The sequence below is a fragment of the Microtus oregoni genome, unplaced genomic scaffold (assembly GCF_018167655.1).
Source record: "Microtus oregoni isolate MIOR12 unplaced genomic scaffold, Mior012 000008F_ref0000371, whole genome shotgun sequence".
NCBI lineage: Eukaryota > Metazoa > Chordata > Mammalia > Rodentia > Cricetidae > Microtus > Microtus oregoni.
This window is the reverse complement of record NW_024543067.1, coordinates 4495685-4513817: the sequence shown is the minus strand read 5'-3', so window position 1 is coordinate 4513817 and position 18133 is coordinate 4495685. Positions and strand designations below refer to the sequence as shown.

The 18133-nt window shown below is 44.5% G+C and overlaps 1 protein-coding gene across 5 annotated transcripts in view; it reads right to left on the bottom strand.

The window, feature by feature from the left end:
* Window positions 1-501: 501 nt before the first annotated feature.
* The window catches only part of Znf462 (zinc finger protein 462), a 135735-nt gene continuing 118103 nt past the window's right edge, over window positions 502-18133 (bottom strand). For all 5 annotated transcript variants that reach the window (XM_041657090.1, XM_041657088.1, XM_041657091.1 and 2 more), the window contains 3 exons: window positions 10983-11115; window positions 4774-4897; window positions 502-3427 (listed from right to left, as the gene is read on the bottom strand). In XM_041657090.1, the coding sequence (XP_041513024.1) occupies window positions 3220-3427; window positions 4774-4897; window positions 10983-11115 (465 nt within the window). In that variant the 3' untranslated portion in view covers window positions 502-3219. The remainder of the gene's footprint in view (window positions 3428-4773; window positions 4898-10982; window positions 11116-18133) is intronic.

Sequence of the window (18133 nt, the reverse complement as noted above, 5' to 3'; positions counted from 1 at the left end):
GTTGTGGCACAGGGTTTGAGGAGGTAGAGGTGCCAATCGGGATCCTCCAGCGGCTGTGACTATCATGGGCTCAGAGCTCCTGGATGAGGTTCCAGTACTGGCATTTGTTCCTGAAGCTTCATTTTGATCCACAATTTATGTTGGAGGGGGGTGTACATGGTGTGTGTGTGTGTGTGTTGTGGTGGTGGTGGAGGGGGTAGTAGTTGTGGTGATCCTCTTGCACCAATCTCTTAGACACTGAGATTTCAGGTGTGAGCTACCACAACCAAGTGATTCTCATTTGTGGTGGAAAACATCCCCTCCATCAGCGTTTCATCCATGTTGCACGTCCTGATGCAGGAATGCTGACATTTAAAACTTCAGCTCACCCTTCACCCTGATCTCCCATTTTCCACATCTGTTTAGATTCAGTACGTAGACTGGAAACGGGTTTTGTCATTCCCTGCCAGCCTGCCTGTCTGTAACCACACCCACAAATGACTTACGACAGATGCACATAGACACATGTGAAAAAAATTCTTTATTAATTTCTCACATTTCATTACAAAATGTATGTTGCAAACAACTTGAATAACCTACTTGTGGTTTTTATTTACTTTTTTTTATTTTTCATTTTTTGTGTGTTTAAACCCTTGGCTTCAAGGAGTCAGGATCCCTCTTGTCCTTCATCAAGTTTCAGGAAACACTGATTATTGGAGTCAATAGGTTATCATTTTGCTATTTATTTTCTTCTCTCAAGCTCTGAAAAAAAATGTCCTCTGTATAAATTAAACAACAAAAAAAATGTTGTAAATTCTATGTCATTACAGTCAACAGAAACAGAATGCATCCAAAAATGTGTGGCCACAAAACATCAGGTATATGTATGGAAAAGGGGAAAAAAATGACATTCTAGCCTTGTTAAAAGGATAATGGTCCCATGTTTTTATTAACAGGTTAGCAAAACAAAATCCAATGGATTACAATATTTACATGTTATTTGAAAAATAAAGTAGTGATAAAAGCATGTCACAATTATTTTCTCTTTTTTTCTTTCGTTGTTTTGTTTGTTTGTTTTTGGTAATCATCGCAAACATCCAATCCAGGCATGAAACTGTTTAGTACATTGGAAATGAGGCCAATCAAAAACAAGTAAGGACACAAATGAATCTTTGTCTAGATATTTCACACTTTCCCCCTTTTTTGCTTTCCATATGATGGCCCCCCATCCCTAAAAAACATTAAATTAACACCCTACAAATAAAAATTTTAATAGCAAAAAAAAGCTGAAAAATTAAAACAAAACAAAACAAAAAGAAAAACATGCTTTTCAAGTAAGTACTTACTTCACAAGTTTGACATCTTTCCATGGATTTTATTTGAAGCTATGTGGGACACCGTCATCTCAGTAGTCCCTCATCCCTTCTGGCCCGCCCCCCAACCCATCAACCCTTCCAAGTTAAAAAAACAAAAACGAAAAACAAAAAACCAACAACAAAAACAAAAGAAGAAACATAGTAACCAAAGGACATACATTCGCCAACACACATTCATCACACATGTGTACTTATGCACACACACACACACACACACACACCCCTAAAACCTAAGCTTCAAGAAAGCTCTTCTATACTTTTTGGAACGAAACCCCTTGTTCACAATCAGAACATACTATAAATGTAGACTTAAGTTTAGTCTAAGATGCCCTAGCCAAATGACAAGAAAGAAAGAAAGAAAGAAAGAAAGAAAGAAAGAAGGAAAGAAAGAAGGAAGGAAGGAAAGAGAGAGAAAAGCTTATGTGGGGAAACAGACCAGCTAGATGGAAAGAGAAAAGCCCTTCTTCAGGCTCCCTGTAGGATATGCCATCTCTTGCCCGTGCTCGTGAAAGGATGGCTCCCCCAAGAAACGAGAAAACCTCACAATGCAGAAAGCAAACAAAACAGAGTTCAAATCACACACGAAAGCCAGCCCCAGTCGAAGAGAGATTGTTGGTATGAGACAGACAACGTGTTCGTTTAAGAAGCGAAAAGGTGAGAGGACCTCTTTGTCTGGCCCATGTGCTGCATAGCTGTGCCGGGAGGTTGGTTCTTTAAATTAAAAAACAAAAGAAAAACAAAACAGCAACAACAACAAGGGACGTTGACCTCTTTGTATTAAAATTATAAAAATTCCTATGCACACACGCACACACACAAAAATCCTCTACCGCTCCATCGACCTCCAATGAGAACAACCACAGACACACAAAGGACAACTCACATGGAAAAAGAACAACCGAATTTGTGCTGTGTTCGTAACACTCAGACCAAGAGGAAATAAACATGTGGCCAACGAAACCCCACAATCACCTTAAAATTAGTTCACACGAACCCTACCAAATTCTAAATTATAGCTGAACACTAAGAAACGGCTTACCTGGAGTACGGGGTGACAGTTCACACACACCTACCTAGCCATTAAAGTCTGTTTCTCTTTTTTTTTGTTTGTTTGTTTTGTTTTTTACTAAAATAATTAAAAAAATCACAGTATTTTAAGAAATAAAACCCGCGTGGGGATTTTAAGCACAATTTGTGTTCCTTTCTTTAAAAGTCTTTCTCTTTCCCCTCCGTTCACCATCCTGTCCAGCAGCTCTCCCTACAGTTAACCACAAGGGCGACAGGTAGTACAGAGAAACGCGGAGACTTCCCTTGGTTAAGTCTGAGGTACTAGGAAACAGGTGACTCTTGTATGCAGAGCAGTTTTTTTTCTGTTCTGTTATTATTATTATTTATTATTTTTTTCTCCCAAAGCGGCTGCAGTTAGGTCTTGAAAAAAAGCTTAAGGTATTAAAACTAGAAAAACGCACGGAAAGTTGTGCGCCCACAAAGTTGTTCCCCTAGGAGAACTCTTCTACTGTCCCCGAGCTTCGGTTTGCCACACACTGTCCGAGAGGGTCACGGCGAGTGCCCGCCGTGCCCGTGGAAGGTACTTCCCAAACCGCAGCCGACGAAAACTTCCGTGGTGACTGAAGATCCGGGAAGAAGGATGTAGGGACGGGACAGGAGCCACGTATTCCGATCGTTTAAATAACTTTAATTTACATACTCACTCACACAGCTACCAGTGCTTTGAAAATAGATTGTTTAGTCCTAAGAGCAGCTTTGTTCTCTCTTCTCTGTCCCCTCCCTTCTCAGCCCACGCCGGCCCGCCCACATTTTCATCACGGTTCAAGTAAGGTTTGATAAGAATTTCACCAAACTCTCATTCGTTTTTGGCCTCTGCATCCTCCAGGAGAGATTTGTCGGCAGCTACTACACAGATGGCTACGGTTTCACTCTTTAGGGAAAAGTCTATCCCGATTGGCTCATCGTCTTCCTTCGCCTCTATGGAGGGCAGCTGCATCCTATCGTCTACCATCTCTTTTGTATGGACTTCGTCTCTGCTCACTTGGTTGGTGTCATGCAATGCCCTGGGAAAACAAAACGGCAGAAACAGACGTCAGCCAGACGCGGTGGTGGCACAGGTCTCTAATTCCAACCATTACATAGTGAGGTGGGGATGGGGGAGAGGAGTTGGGGTTCAGGAGCTGAGTACAAACTTACGGATCATTCCCTGGGCATCATCATCTTTCTCTTTTAAGACAGGGCATTCTCACTGGCTAGGTCAAATCTAGTAGGCTGGCTAGCTAGTAAGCTCAAGGGATCCTTCTGGCTCTGCCTCCCCAGACCTGGCAAGCCAGATACACACTGCCATGCCCAGCTTTTGTTTTCGTTTAAGACAGGGTTTCTCTGGCTGTCGAAACTCTCTTTGTAGACCAGGCTGGCCTCAAACTCAAGAGATTCACCTGCCTCTGCCTCCTGACTAAAGGTGTGCACCACCATTTTTAACCTGGGTTCTGGGCAGGGAGCTGAAATCCTCAAGCATTTTATTAGCTGAGTGAACCTCCTGGGCCCCTCACAGGTATTTCCTCAGTAAACCAACAAATCTCATCTGCGCTTACTTCTCTGATCCTAAAAGCAAAGGAATTCGATGTGTATATAACTAAGTTGCCAGGGATTTTCTTTTTGTCATGTAAACCTCTTTCTTTCTAACAATTTGGATCCTGAAAAATATTCAATGTTGTCCTATGCTATGATTATGCCACGTTTTCTTTCCACCTTAGTATGTTTTGATATCTCCTTCCCTGAGCTACAGCGGGGAAATAGCAAGAACTTCCTCATGTTTAAACCCGTCGGCTGAGCTCAGAAGCTTATTAGGTCCTGGCCAATCATGATTAAGGAGCAACTCTAGTATTTAAGATTAATCAGGTCTATTACTAAATCACCCAAACATACAAAAATCTAAAAACCTGTAGTTCTATTCTCAAAAGTCTGGACACCTTACGGGCATCTCACACAAACCACAACTGACTTCTCTCTGTTTGGGGTGGACTAAGGGTTCCTTGAAGAAGGAGCAATTTTACCTTCAAAGAGGTGAGCAGTCAGAACCTCATAGGAACGTTTTACCTCCTTTACCTGGGAGGCGGGTGGGATGGAGCTGTATCTCTGAGGTAAGTCATGGGCATGATCAAGGCCATTCATAAAACGAGCAACACAGAAGCCAGAAACTCAGATCCAGATTCACATTCTCTCAGAGATGGGCAAACCAAGAGATACACTACCCTCGAGCCTGGGGAATCGCGTCACCTGATCTGTGTCAAGGGGGATGTTTTAAAGTGACACGGGCGGGCTGGTCTACGTACTCTCAGAGAAAGTCTAGTCTCCCTCCCAGTTCTCGATCACTTGGGACAAAGGTCTTCTTAGGGCCCCGACTTACAGGCCGTGTCTCAGCACATGTCGTTCCCACTCAGAGCCCTGAGAGAACGTCCGTCCACAGAATTCACATGGAAATCGCTTCTCCGTGTTCACACCAGTCCCGCGGTCAGAAAATCTCATCAGCTCTGCCAACAGAAAGGAAGGACCTGCGTGAGAACTGTGTGCTTCCGGAATCAACATTTGTGGGGAAATGGCTCCTGACTTACCTGGGAAGCTACCCCGTGGGCCATCACCAGACTTGATGCTTGGATAGCTCTCAGGAACTGTCCTGAGTTCCAGTCACTTAAGCAATAGCTTCCACCATTAACAAATCTCCTGCCAGAAAAGGCTCCTGGGTCTCCTCTGGGATCCCATGGCATCTATCTTCTAATTAACCCATCCCTTCTGCACACTCTGGGTGAGGGCTCTGACAGCTTGGCTGCTACTCAGTGTCTCTCTGAATCAGCTTCCTCTTTTCACCAAGAAGGAAACAGACCCCAGGAAGAACCCAGCATGGTCATATAGTATAGACCACAGGGCTTTTTACTCAATCCCAAGTGAGTCCGAAGCTTTATAACGTGAGTTCAACGTGTTCCGGGGACAGTTAGAAGCCCTGCAAAGAACCTCGTGTGATGGGGCCCTAGACAGTGTGACGTGGGTCGGGGTGGGGGCCTATATAAAAGCGTGTCTAGTACAGAGAGATGGCTCAGGGAATTAGTGTTGCTTGCCACCAGGCCTGATCTGAGTCTACTCCCTGGAACCCACATGACGGGAGAAGAAAACCAGCAACTCCTGCAAGTATGACCGCCGCATATGTCGCTCTCTCACGCGTGCCATAAATAAACACATGGAATCGTTAAAAAAGAAAAGAAGGCATGTCCTTAGTCAATGACGGATCCTGGTCCAGCTGCTCAGTGTTTATTCCTCAACCAGTGATATTCACAAATGCAGGGCCAGACAGACATTTCGGGACCGGTCTGGTGTACACATCAAATATTGACGCAGCTGTTTTGTTTACTCCTGTGATACTGGCACAAGTGAGGGGTCTGATAAACGTGGTCGTTTAGCTAATTGCTTTTAGGCCACACCCCGTGGCAAGCTCAAAGGTGAGGGCTCACATGGCCTTTGTGCTGTCCTGTGTCGTAAGCCCCCAAGTCTTACATTGGCCCACGGAGGGTCAAGACCTCACACTGGTAAGCCATTCTGCAAAAAGGATGAAGTTTGGGGGAAATCTGATCATCATCATCTCTGTGGGCCCCACAGACGAGATGTCACAGGAAGACATCTCCTGCTTGAAATGCTCCCATAGCTCAGGGAATCTTCAGGACACTAACTGGGGCTCTGTTCCCACAAAAGGCTATGTGAACAAGACCAGTTTTCACAAAAGACGAGACATCTCACAAATTAAGAAGATCACCACACAAGCCATTAAAAATAATTGCACAGACTATCTTCCTTGATTCTTTTCACTGGAAATGAGACAGCACCATCTGCTCCGCGCATTAATTCCTTAGCAGGGATTATCTTGGGCAAGAAATCAACAGAATGCCTTCCTGACTCCTCCCAGTTGCATAATGAGTGGGGGCGGGGCGGGCAGCGTTAGGCTTGGGTTCTTTCAATTTCTTCATGCGTGGCTGCTCTCTGAAATTCCCTCTGAGCTTCCCGGGCCGATCTTGCTGTGTGTCTGTGTTGAGCACACTCCCCAGCTCTCTTGTTTGGAAAGGAACTGGGTAGCAAGAAGGCCGTGGAGCCCCCAGCGGAAGGCATCTCTATGAAAGCCCAGATTACCCGTGAGGAGAATGTTGCTTGCACTTGCTCCTTTGCCCTCAGGAAACATGAAGCCAGTCATCTATTGTCTCCAAGGGCACATGCTCAGCTTCATCCTCAAAGAAGAAGCCATTCTACCTGTCAGATCTTAAATCACTCTCCCTCAGCTTGAGAGCTGAGCTAATACCCCCTCCTGTCCTCTGCTAGAAGCCAGGATGTCTGGCAAAAATACCCGAGGCTATTGTTGACTCTGTCTTCTTGGCAAGAATCTACTGAGGTGGTGGAAGATTGATTCTAGATGGTTTCAAAGGGGATGGGACAAAGGAAGCTGTTCTTGCAAGGACGAGTGGCAGGGAAGGGACGGTTTTGGCTTGCAATTCCTAAGGCACTAGGGTCAGTCCCCCATACTAACTTGTTTACCCGAGAAGGACTTTTGCATCATGTGTTTAGGTCTGGTGGATGCAGACACAACACTTTCCAGGGAGAAGCAGAAGGCCTGCCATTCTCTCTAGTTTCATCTGGTTTCCCGCTGAGAGCCCAATGGGCAAAGAGAGTCCGAGCTGGACCAGCCTGATTGCTACCTTACACATCTCACCATGGACTGTGCTTCCTCACGGCCTAGGCTTGTTTCATCTATTTTTGGGAGACATCACTGGGGAAACAGAGGACTCTGGAATGCTGATGGCTTCAGTAATAGCATGTGCTCAGCCTTAGACACGAGAAAGCCATGATACCCAATAAGGAATCTTTTATCTCCTAAAGAGGGACAGCAAGGTCAGAGCATCAGGAAGAAAAAGGACCCTCTGTGCCCTCAGTCGGAACCATCCTTTCCCTCCCTCTCCCTGAGGACACTCAAAACAGTGCAGGGATGGTAAGAATTTGTTATGAAGAACATGTTTGTGAAAAGGTTTTTTTTTTCCTTAAAAAAAAAAAGAAGAGAAAAAAAGGCATATTTCTGGGTTCACAATCATATCCTTGAGAAGAAATGGCGTGATCCACAGGTGAGCAAGTTTGGTTTGTGTCAGCTCACGAGCTGGCCATAGGAAGTAGCTTGACTAGTGAGCTTGACAGCCAGGCTCTGTTATCTTTGTTGGTTGAAGATTCAAAGGCCAAACTGGTTATCACAGTGGAAGGGCGTGGCTGAGAAACCCACACCAGAAAAGAACTACCTACGAAAGACACCTGGCTCAGGCTGACCCGATGTTCTGCCGTGGGCCCTTAGAGTCTAGCCCCAGGGCCCATACACCCTCAGATTTCATGGCTAGGTTCTCTTTGATAAAGAACGTTTTATCACTTGGGGGGTTGGAAGTGTGTGCAGTGTACAATGGAGCCAGAAGACTGTGAGATTCAACTTCGCTGGGTTTATAGTTTAGTTACCTACTATACTCTAAATAGGTCATAGGTCCATGCCTTGGCTATCATGTCATTTAATCAGTGATTTTGGCTGTGTTGGGGTGAGAAGGTGGCTTCTCACACAATAGGCAAATACTCTTATCAGTCAGTTACATCTCTAGGCCTTTCTTATCTTTATAATACCAAATAACCACAGAAGACCCCCCCCAAAAAAAACACAATAATCTAATGTGATCAAGATAAAAAGTTTGAAATCAGGCAGTGGTGGCACACACCCTTAATCCCAGCACTCGGGAGGCAGAGTCAGGTGGACGACCTCTGTGAGTTCAAGGCCAGCCTGGTCTAAAGTAGAGTTCAAGGACAACTAGAGCTACACAGAGAAAACATAAAAAGCTCCACATTCTGTGACTTTAGGATGATATTGCAAAGCTAAGGTAATCAAAACAGCCTAAAATCAGATTCATGGACCAATGGAGCAGAACAGAGTCCAGAAGTGAATCTTTACATTTACAGCCATTGATTTTTGAGAAGGTTGCCAATATCACGCAATTTACAAGAAAAGACAGTCTTGTAAATGATCACCAGGACAATTGGGCATCCTAGGCAGAAGGAAGAAACCAGATCCTGATCTCCCAGCAAGAAAAAAGAAAAAAAAAAACCTCAAAAGAAGAAGTAAGAGATTGAAATGCCATGTAAGCCCCAAGGCTGTAAACACTGCTGGAGGAAACAGGGAATCTCCATGACACCGGTCTCAAGATGGGTCTGAAGACGATTTTTCATGTTTTTTACATGACCCCCAAAGCACAAGTGAAAAGAGCAAAAAAAATAGACGAACAGGAGCTAAATCAAGCTGAAAAGTTTCTGAGCCTTTAAGGAGACATTGGATGAAAAGGCGCCCACAGAGTGGAGGTGACATCTTCAGACCACACATCTGCCACAGAGTCAACATCCCAGACGTATGCAGAACCCAAACAACTCAGCCAATACTTGAGTGAAGAATTTCCCCAATTAAGAAATAGACAAAGGTTTTGTACAAGCGTTTCTCAGAAGATATGCAAAGGACATCAGCTATAAAGGCATTCTGCATCACGAACAGGAGGGAATGCAAATTCAAGCCTTAGGTGCTGCTCCATAGCAGTTAAGAGTGTCTACGACCAAAAGTGGGAACGCTAACAAGTGTCGGTGAAGCTAAGGAAAGCACAACACTGTAGACTCCTAGCTAATTAGGAACAAAAATTAGGGTAGCCATTATGGACCATTCTAAGTTCCTTAGCAAGCTCACGACTGGCTTGACATCCAAAGAAAACCAGGCGAGTCTACCAAGGCCCTTTGTGTGTGAAAGGATACAGAAGAGATGACGCACACACCCACTGGTGTGCCCTTTACACCGTTCTCCTTTAAGACAGGGAATCCTGTCGTCTGAGGCAACACGGATGAGGGCTGCATGTGAAAGGAAATAAACCGTGTGCAAAGGCAAACCCTAAACGGTTTCACTCAATGTGAAACCTCAGTCAAACTCAGTGACGTGGGTATTGCCAAAGCCCATGGGTGGGCAGCTGGGGACACACTGGTCAAGACACCAAGTTTCATGTAGATAGGAAGAGTGAGAGTTCAGGAGATCAATTTTCTATCGTGGTGACTATCATTAATAACGTTGCTGAAGTTTGAAACTGCTCAGTTGATTTGAGTTCTTACTTCTCAAGATAAGTATGTGAGAAAAAAATTATATTAACTAGCTCCATTTAGCCATTCCACAATTTTAAAACACTTAAATATACAATATTTTTTGCTTGTCAATTTAAACCAAAGAACATACCAAAGTTCAAAGTCTGAAGATTTTAAGTTAAAAAAATCTCTATACCGTCCACCCTATCACTATTATACACCACTAATATCACTGCCACCATCACTATTATTTGATAGTTGGTGATCTCACCAAAACATGAAGCCAAGTCCTACAGACAGGGGTCATGATCTGACTGGGTAGCTGAAGAAACCCCTTCATGCTTCATGAGACTAAAGAAACAATGTTCAGTAATGGCCGTTAATATGATTTTCCTGTCACTGCAATGGTGGTAGCTACAAGCTTTTCCCTCATATTTACAGTATCCATGCATGAACTTTTTACTCAATCTGTAGTAACTCAAAGAACCCATCCCAGGCTACCTTACTTCTTTTGAATTTTGAGTATGTCTGTGGCTACGTGCAGGGGGTGCAGAACACATGGAGGCCAGAAGGAATCTGAGCTCCTAGAGCTGGTTACAGGTGGCTGTGAGCTGCCAAAACTGAGTGCTGGTAACTGAACTTCGGTTCTTTCAAGAGTAGCAAGCACTCTTAGCTGCTGGACCCTCCTCTTTCTAGCCCTCCATTCCCATCCCAACATACATGTAGGCACGCATACCTCAGTCAGCCTGAGCACGCCTAGAGTGTTCCATGTTTAACCAGCAGATAAGAACAACTTTTTAGATCTCCTAAATGAGTTATCTGTAACTAACACATTTTGGAATCCTTTTTATCTTAGAATAATGGCAGAAGGGCAGTTAAAATATAGTTCAAAACTCCCACAAAACCTTTGCTGTTGTTTTCTGCATGTACACAGAAGGACGAGAGAGACAGTCTCTCCCTCTTGACAGAGTGGAAACAGAGCTCTAAGGGAGTTAAGAGGAAGGCCTGCAGGGGAACGTGTAGAGAGTTCAAGTTCATTGCATCCTCTCACTACGACCCTAGCAGCATCATTCTAACGGAGTGTGAGGTTCCAAGTTCACTCCCGCTCCTCGATAGCCCCACAGTGTCATTCAGCCTGCTCTTTGCTTATCTTCATTTTGAAGGTTCCTCCGAACTAGTTTTCCTTGCCAGGAGCCATATTTTTTCCCTCCAGCAAACATATATCTATAATTAGGAAGAAAATCTCTGTTTTCCTTGGAGTGTCTATAGCTGGTAATAGTTTGTAAAGACAGGGCCCCTGATGCTGCCGAAGCCGGTCTGTTCTGCTACTTAACCAAGAAGGATCATTCCTTCTGTTCTTCCTACAGCAGCCTCCTGCCTCCCTTCTGTCTCGGTTGTGGACGCTCTGGGTGCAATCTGGAACTCAGAGGGCAGGGTGAGACTAACCTCTGTCTTCAGCCTTGCTGCTCATTTCGTCATCCTTGTCCTCATCGTCGCTGCTGGAACTCTCCATCTTCTCCTTCATCTGTTCCAGCTGATCCAAGTTAACCCGTCCAACTAGCTCGAAGTTCCGGCTGACCTGAAAAAGGCCCAAGCAGATGATGGAATAATGAACCAGACTGCACGGGCTCTCTCGGGAGGAGATCATTCCAGCAGAATTTCCCCCTATGTCTGTGTGTTTGCATCTGAGACCAAACTAACTAGGAGCCTGAGAGGTCCTTTTCTTCACTCTGACTCTCAGTGACAGAACTGTCCCTGACTCCCCACTCCACAGAGAACATCATTGAACCTTCTCATCAAACTTGTGAGACACGGGTACCGAACACAAAGCCCAAGGCATCACAAAACCTATAGTACTGAGTCAACTCTAAGTTAAAAAAAAATACGAGCATCTTTAGCCCCCCAAACTTTTAGTAGCTCTGCATGCAAAGATGCTCTTTGAGGTATCCTGACTACCGGCAATGAGAATCAGAACTTTCTTCCATGCTCCTGTCAACCACACTTCTAGGCTGTTCTAGCCAGAACCACAAGACTTCTGACTCTTAACTTTATAGACTCTTAGCCTCTACTGGAGACCATACTATTGCTACTAGTTTAGCTATGTATTTGAAACTGACCATAGCCTACTTATGAGACTAGGATTACCTAAAAAACAAAACAAAACAAAACAAAAACCTCACAGCTAAGTAACCTTAAGAGCTCATTCAGTGTGTGTTAACTATGGGGCTGATGAGATCCTTCAGTGGGAAAAGGATTTACTGCTCAAGGGTGAGGACCTGAGTTCTGGTCTCCAGCACCACATAAAAGCCCAGAAGAGAAGTTCCAGGCTCAGGAACAGACCCATCTCAAAACAAAGTGAAGAACATGTACACACACAGTGGATGATTTTTGTTTACCTAAAATGTAGTTAGGATAATGGGGGAACCTGAGCTTTCTTCAAAGTATCGCTCAAAGGAAGCAATAATCCAAACTAGAAAATCTATAGCGCTCTGGTTACGAGGTCAGTGGGAGCACAAAATTTGCCGTCTCTGTTCCTCACATCTGAACTTTGGCAGCCGCATGCACCGAGCTGTTAGGGATGACAGGCGAGGCCGCTAAAACAAGCCGGAGATTACAGCTCTGGATGAGGTGGGTGCTCCGATCCCCTGTGGAAGGCCAGGGAGGGGAGTGCCAAGACAAACATGACTTGGTTCCTGCCTCAGAAGCTCACAGTACGGCTGTCGAATGACGGCAGACATCAATAATTAGGGAGGCCGCTTCCACAGCTGCCGTGGTAGACGGCACAATGAGGGCACAGGAGAGGAAAGAGGGCTCACAAGACAGTTCGAAATATTCTCTGGGGCCAGGCTGGGACAAAGATTTGCTGAGCATCACCAATTCCATATGCCTGGCAGATGGGCTCGTCATCATTTGCTGTGGCAAATGTGAGAGAACTCGACTCAGAGGACCGGGGCCAACGCAGTGCTGAGAGAAGACTGAACACGGCCCTGGCAACTCTGGATAGAAGACTGGAACATCTGAAGGGAGGCAGAAGGCTCGCTCGTTCATGGTGGTTTGCTGGTCTACCTAGGAAAATGGAATCCATGAAATCAGTGGATTTTGCTCTCTCCTTGCCAGGCCTGGGGTTCCTCTTTGCAGCCCCTGGTTCTCACGAAGCTCATGGTACCAGAAGGAGATCTGTCATTAAACCAAATGCTCTGTTGTCTGTCTTCCTTTACAGGAATTTCTGATGAACTATGCTTGTGTGTTTTCCCTCCCTAGGAAACAGTTCAACGCTTTGGATTCTGCACAATGTTGAAACAGTATGTGGCATTTCCACGGTAGACGTTCATCCCGAGACAACCCAGGATTTATCTGTCCTGAAGATGTCTGTAATCTTTGCAAGGCAATTAAGACGTAAAACTATTTTTTTTTTTGCTATGTAATGAGAAGATTTCTAAAATTAAAAAAAAATCTTTATAGTGCTGGGTTATTCTAACGTTTAAAACCCCCAAACCAGCCATCTAAATGCTAATCTGAACACAGAAGAAAGAAGCCTTTCTCCCGCCCTGCTTAGCCCCACCATCTCTCTTGTTTGGATCACCATTGCAAAATTGGTTCGGCAGCATCCATTCTCCCCTTTTCCTGTATCTATTCCCCGGTGTGGTCACAGCCATCGTTAAGGAAATGTTAGGAGACTGGGGAAAGAACTAAGTCAGTAAGAGCTTCCTGTACAAGAGTGAGGAACAAAGTTTGGATCCCCGGGACCCACATAAAATGTTGGACGTGGTAGTGCGCCCTTCAGTCCTAGCTCTGAGGAGCTGGAGACAGAAAGATTTGCTGGGACTTTGGGTGGGTGAGCCCCAGCATTGTTGAGAGTTCCTGTGGAGAGTGATTAAGGAAGATACTCAGTGGCCTCTGGGCTCCATACATGTGTATACAAAAGCCCCATCTACACACACACACACACACACACACGCACACACACACACACACGTCACAGGCTTGTAAAATATCAATCTTCACCCTGAGGACAAAATCCATTGGGGGGGACGAGTGTGGTTTACACACCTTCTCCAAGCAACCCTTGTTCCCATCACCTCAACTCACTGAGCTTCCCAGCACATTCCTATTCCTAAGCCTGCACTCCGGAACCTGCTGTATCCCTCACACACAATGACACAGCGCACAAGTTTATCTTCCCATGAGACACCCAATCAGGATGCTCCTATTCCCGACCATTTATTCTCGCCATCAGAGCAGCCAGAGTACCCTTCCCTCTCTAGAAAAAGTAACAGCAGATCACATGGGACCATGGCCCATTGCTGGCATCTGTAATGCCTGGTGGTCACTAACTGACACCATGGTGCTGAGAATGACTTACGCACAGGCAGAGATATGACTCTTGTAAGCTCTTGTAAGATCACAGAGCCTCTCCCACAATGATTAGACTGCTCAGAAGCCGCCAGGAGTGCCAGGTGAAGACGCACACAGCTGAATGTGCATCAACACCTATTTACGGAAAGCAAGGTAGGGAATCTGCACTGCTTCGTTGGTCAGAAAATATGCTCTTGAGCTTTCCAACTCCTTAAAATTTTCCAACACCTTCTTGGATGATGGGTCATGCCAACTCAAGTGGTGTGTTGGTGTTAGCCCATGGATCACCCTTCTGCTAACCCCTGACTTAGGCACAGCTGCAAGCAGCTCGTTGGCTGTCTTTGAAAATCAGATGGTGATACAGGAAGAGAATCGGTGTGAAAAACAAAATAGTATCTGTACGATTGCCCGCAGGATGCAGATTTAAAATGCTGTGAAAGGAGCTGGAAAGGTGGCTCAGCGGTTAAGAGGATTGGCTGTTCTTCCATAGGACCCAGGTTCAATTCCCAGCAACCACATGATGGCTCACAAGCATCATGAACTCCAATCTCCGGCGATGCAACACCCTCTTCTGACTTCTGTGGGCACCAGGCACGCACACATATGCAGTCAAAACACTGGTTTACATAAAAATAAATAAGATAGTAATTTGAAAAGCATGTTGCATTCTCAGGTGGCAGTGCCCCTTCAAAGAGTTATGGTGAAACCTTAAAGAGAGGACACATCCAACGTTCATCCGGTTGTCCTGAATGGCAGGATTCCTTTCCTTTTTTCTGGTTGAATAATATTCCATCATGCATACCACAATTTTCTTCATTTATTACACACCAGCAGATGCTTTGGTGGTTTCCATGTAAACAATACGATGACAGCAGGAGCACATGGTCTCAGGGGAGAGGGGATACCAGATCGTCTTCTCCTTACATTTTCAGAAGAGGAACAGTTGGTCCAATGTACTCCACTCATGCCTCCCACTAAGCTGTATCTCCAGTCCTTTTACTGTTTTCTACTTTTTATAGAGGAGACAGCGTCTCACTATCATGGTAGGCTGTCCAGCCTGACCTTGAACTTACTCCAAAGCTAAGGCAGACCTTGACCTTCCAGACATCTTATTTCAGCATCTGGAATGACTGGATTCACCTACCTGAGTCACCAGGTCTAGCTCAATTTTTATCTTCTCGAGGAACCTCCTGCCCTTCTCCACAAAGGCTGCATGAATTTCCATTCTTACCAGCAGTGCTCAAGGGGGCTCTTCCTCCAAGGGTTCCACAGCACCACACGGTGAACCTCAATAATACATTGTTTTCGTTGTCAACTATGCCTCAACTAAGTTGGAAGAAAAGGAAAGGAAAACATCCCAGGCAAGTAAAGCATCTGGGTGGTCTGAAAGTTCTTCAGAGGCCGCTGTGAGCTGGGCTGGTGTGATATCTCATTATGGTTGCTTCTATGAGGAACAGAGCATGCTGGATCCTCAGTCTTGGTTTAACCTTGTGTGTCTTATCTGCTTTGGGGTAGCAAACACCTCTTACTTTGCTGTGTATGGCCAGTGCAGACTGTTAGGTCAAGTGTGCACTTCACATGCAAGGAGTTATTTAACTTTATCGGGTGACATGAAAACCCATGAGACTACAATGCATAAAGAATTCATAGCATTCGCCTCCCATGAATTTGATTGCTGGTGTGAAAATAATACTAGACATTTTCTATGAGATTAAAAAGTACTTATTAAATATCTGTTATAGACTATAAATGTATGCAGTAGTTTTGACAGTCATCCTTTTAACCTTGGACTGCTGTGTACACAATTACAGTTGTTTTCTACGTCGGAAGATGAGAACACATATACTAGAGTCATGAAGTGGGTTCTCTTCTCTTCAGGAGCCATAGCTCCGTTTGTTTTTTCTCCTATAGCAAACCACCCGTGACAGTACAAAAGTACTTGCAGGATGCAGGAAAAAATGCCTGCTATGGTGAGATTTGCTAGTCCAGGAAAAAAAGAAAAGAAAAGAAAGGAAAACGGTATCTATAACAATGTTGTGTTGCAAACTCTAACGGACAAGTAGCATGCCTTGAGATGTGTCCTTCAAAATAAAAGTTCTGTTAAGAACAGTACAAACAGAGGACCATGGAATAACTATACAGGTATGGAGCACAGAAGACAAGGACCAGATCCACTTTCTTGAAACACAGTCGAGTTTTTCACAAAGTTTTGACAGACAAAAGTCCAGATGAAGTCTACTTATTTGGAAACCTTGGTATGTAACTCCAGACACAAGTGCTGAAGGAAGCCAGGAGAAGGGCAGCATCAACAAGCTCTGACCCGATCAGCTGAGCTGTTGCCAGGCTTCTGAACCCAAAGCACAAAGGCAAAAGATGCTGGCAAGGCCACTAAGTTTCGCTAACTTGAAAAAACAGGCTTCTTCAAATTCCATCTTTGAGAAGCAATTCCAGATTCATTTAGTTGAGTGTCTATAGCAGGAGAGGCAGTGTTAGATTGTGGAAAGAAATTCAGGCCTGTGTCTGCAGAGAAGCAAGTTGGAGTGGGAGCCTTGGGTTTTGACAGGGGAAGAAAGTGGATACTTTCAAAGGTTATGGGTAAATAACATCTTTGTCTAATGCTGACTTGATAAATATTGTCCAAGGCTCTTGGAGGCACACACTTCTGAAAAATGGTCACATTTCTTGTCTGATTCTGGCTTCTCTGCCTTCTCAACCCCATGAAGAGACAGATGTCCAGTTGACACATCAACAAACAAAGCCAACAGGAGGGAGAGCAATGTTGAGATAACACAAACCTCCAGGGAGGCCTAGAGCCTGTGGAAGTCTTCGGAAGCCTTGGACTGTCCACTGGTAGTTAGCCCAGAAATTAATTGCAATACAAAAATGTGGATAAAGGTATGTTTGATAGTTTGAAATGAGGGAAGATTTATAGTATGGAGATTTTTAGAAATTATTTTATTAAAGAATAAAAATCAAAGATAAATATTAAGGAGTAAATCTGAGAGATACACAGAGTGACAGAGACATGATCCTGCTCTGCCCCTCTCCACTTCCTGGGTTAATGCCTCAAGTATGCATTAATAAGGTTCTATTGGTCCAACAACCAATTTGGTAGGGCATACTTTGAAAAGGCCGCACAACCCCTCGGACTCTCCTCTTCCTCCTCGGGGTGTCCTATGTCCTTCTGAGTCGGCCAGGAAACTCTTTGGTCCACCCAGGCCAACTGAATGTGAACTCTGTTTTCCAAATTGAGGTCAGACTCTATTGGTGGCATCAGAGCAACCAATACAAGCATCTCTCCCCCAAACACTGTAGTTTAACTCTAAACTCCTTTTCTGAAACTTGTACTACTGTGTATTACATGAATTCAGAAAACTGGATTAAGAGCCCAGAACTTGCTGTTTGTTTCTGGGTTGAAGGTTCTGTTGTTTCCTGAAAACGGCTGCTTGCCTGCACGCGCGCATACACACACACACACACACACACACACACACACACAGAGTCAAAAATACACATTTCTTGGAGTTCAATTGCTTGAGGCTCCATTTGTATAAAAAATTAAAACCACTTCAAAGTAAATTCAATTAGTAAATGTATAATGCCTGAATAGACTGTCCTAAATGTAATATACCGAACATGATAATTTTATGAGAAAACCAAGTTGGAAATAATATATTTTTACGTTCCTTTAAGTGGAAAAGAGATTTCAGGATCATAAAGAGCATTAACAAGGTACTGCATATGCTTAAATTTTTCCTTTAAAAATGTGTGCTTTTTTAAGTGAGAAATGTAAGTTTTTTTTGGAAGTAGTGTTGCTGACTGATTTCCTTCTGCATGTACAGGGGGAGGGGAGGAGGAGGAGAAATGGACAGAAAAGAAAATGAGGCCTTCCAGAGGATCTAGCGAGATGGGAAACAAGCAGGGAGTGAACGGGTGATAAAACAAAACAGCTGCACTCTTTGCTTTAGATCCCAGGAGATTACACAACTCCTTGCTCGCTGACGGAGAAGGGTCTGGAAGGACAAGGTTCTGTTTGTCACCTCTAAAATGAGGGTTCTGATTGTCGCCCCTTCTCCTCTGCACTCTGGCTTCTGAGGAAAAACATGGCAGCCTGCGTCAAGTGCCCTTGACATTTTGGTTCGTAAATGCAATGATGTATTTGACTTCGAGGACCCTTTCTGATATTAACAGCTTTCCGTCCACCTGGCACACGGTATTGGTGTCTTTAAAGATCGCTTCGG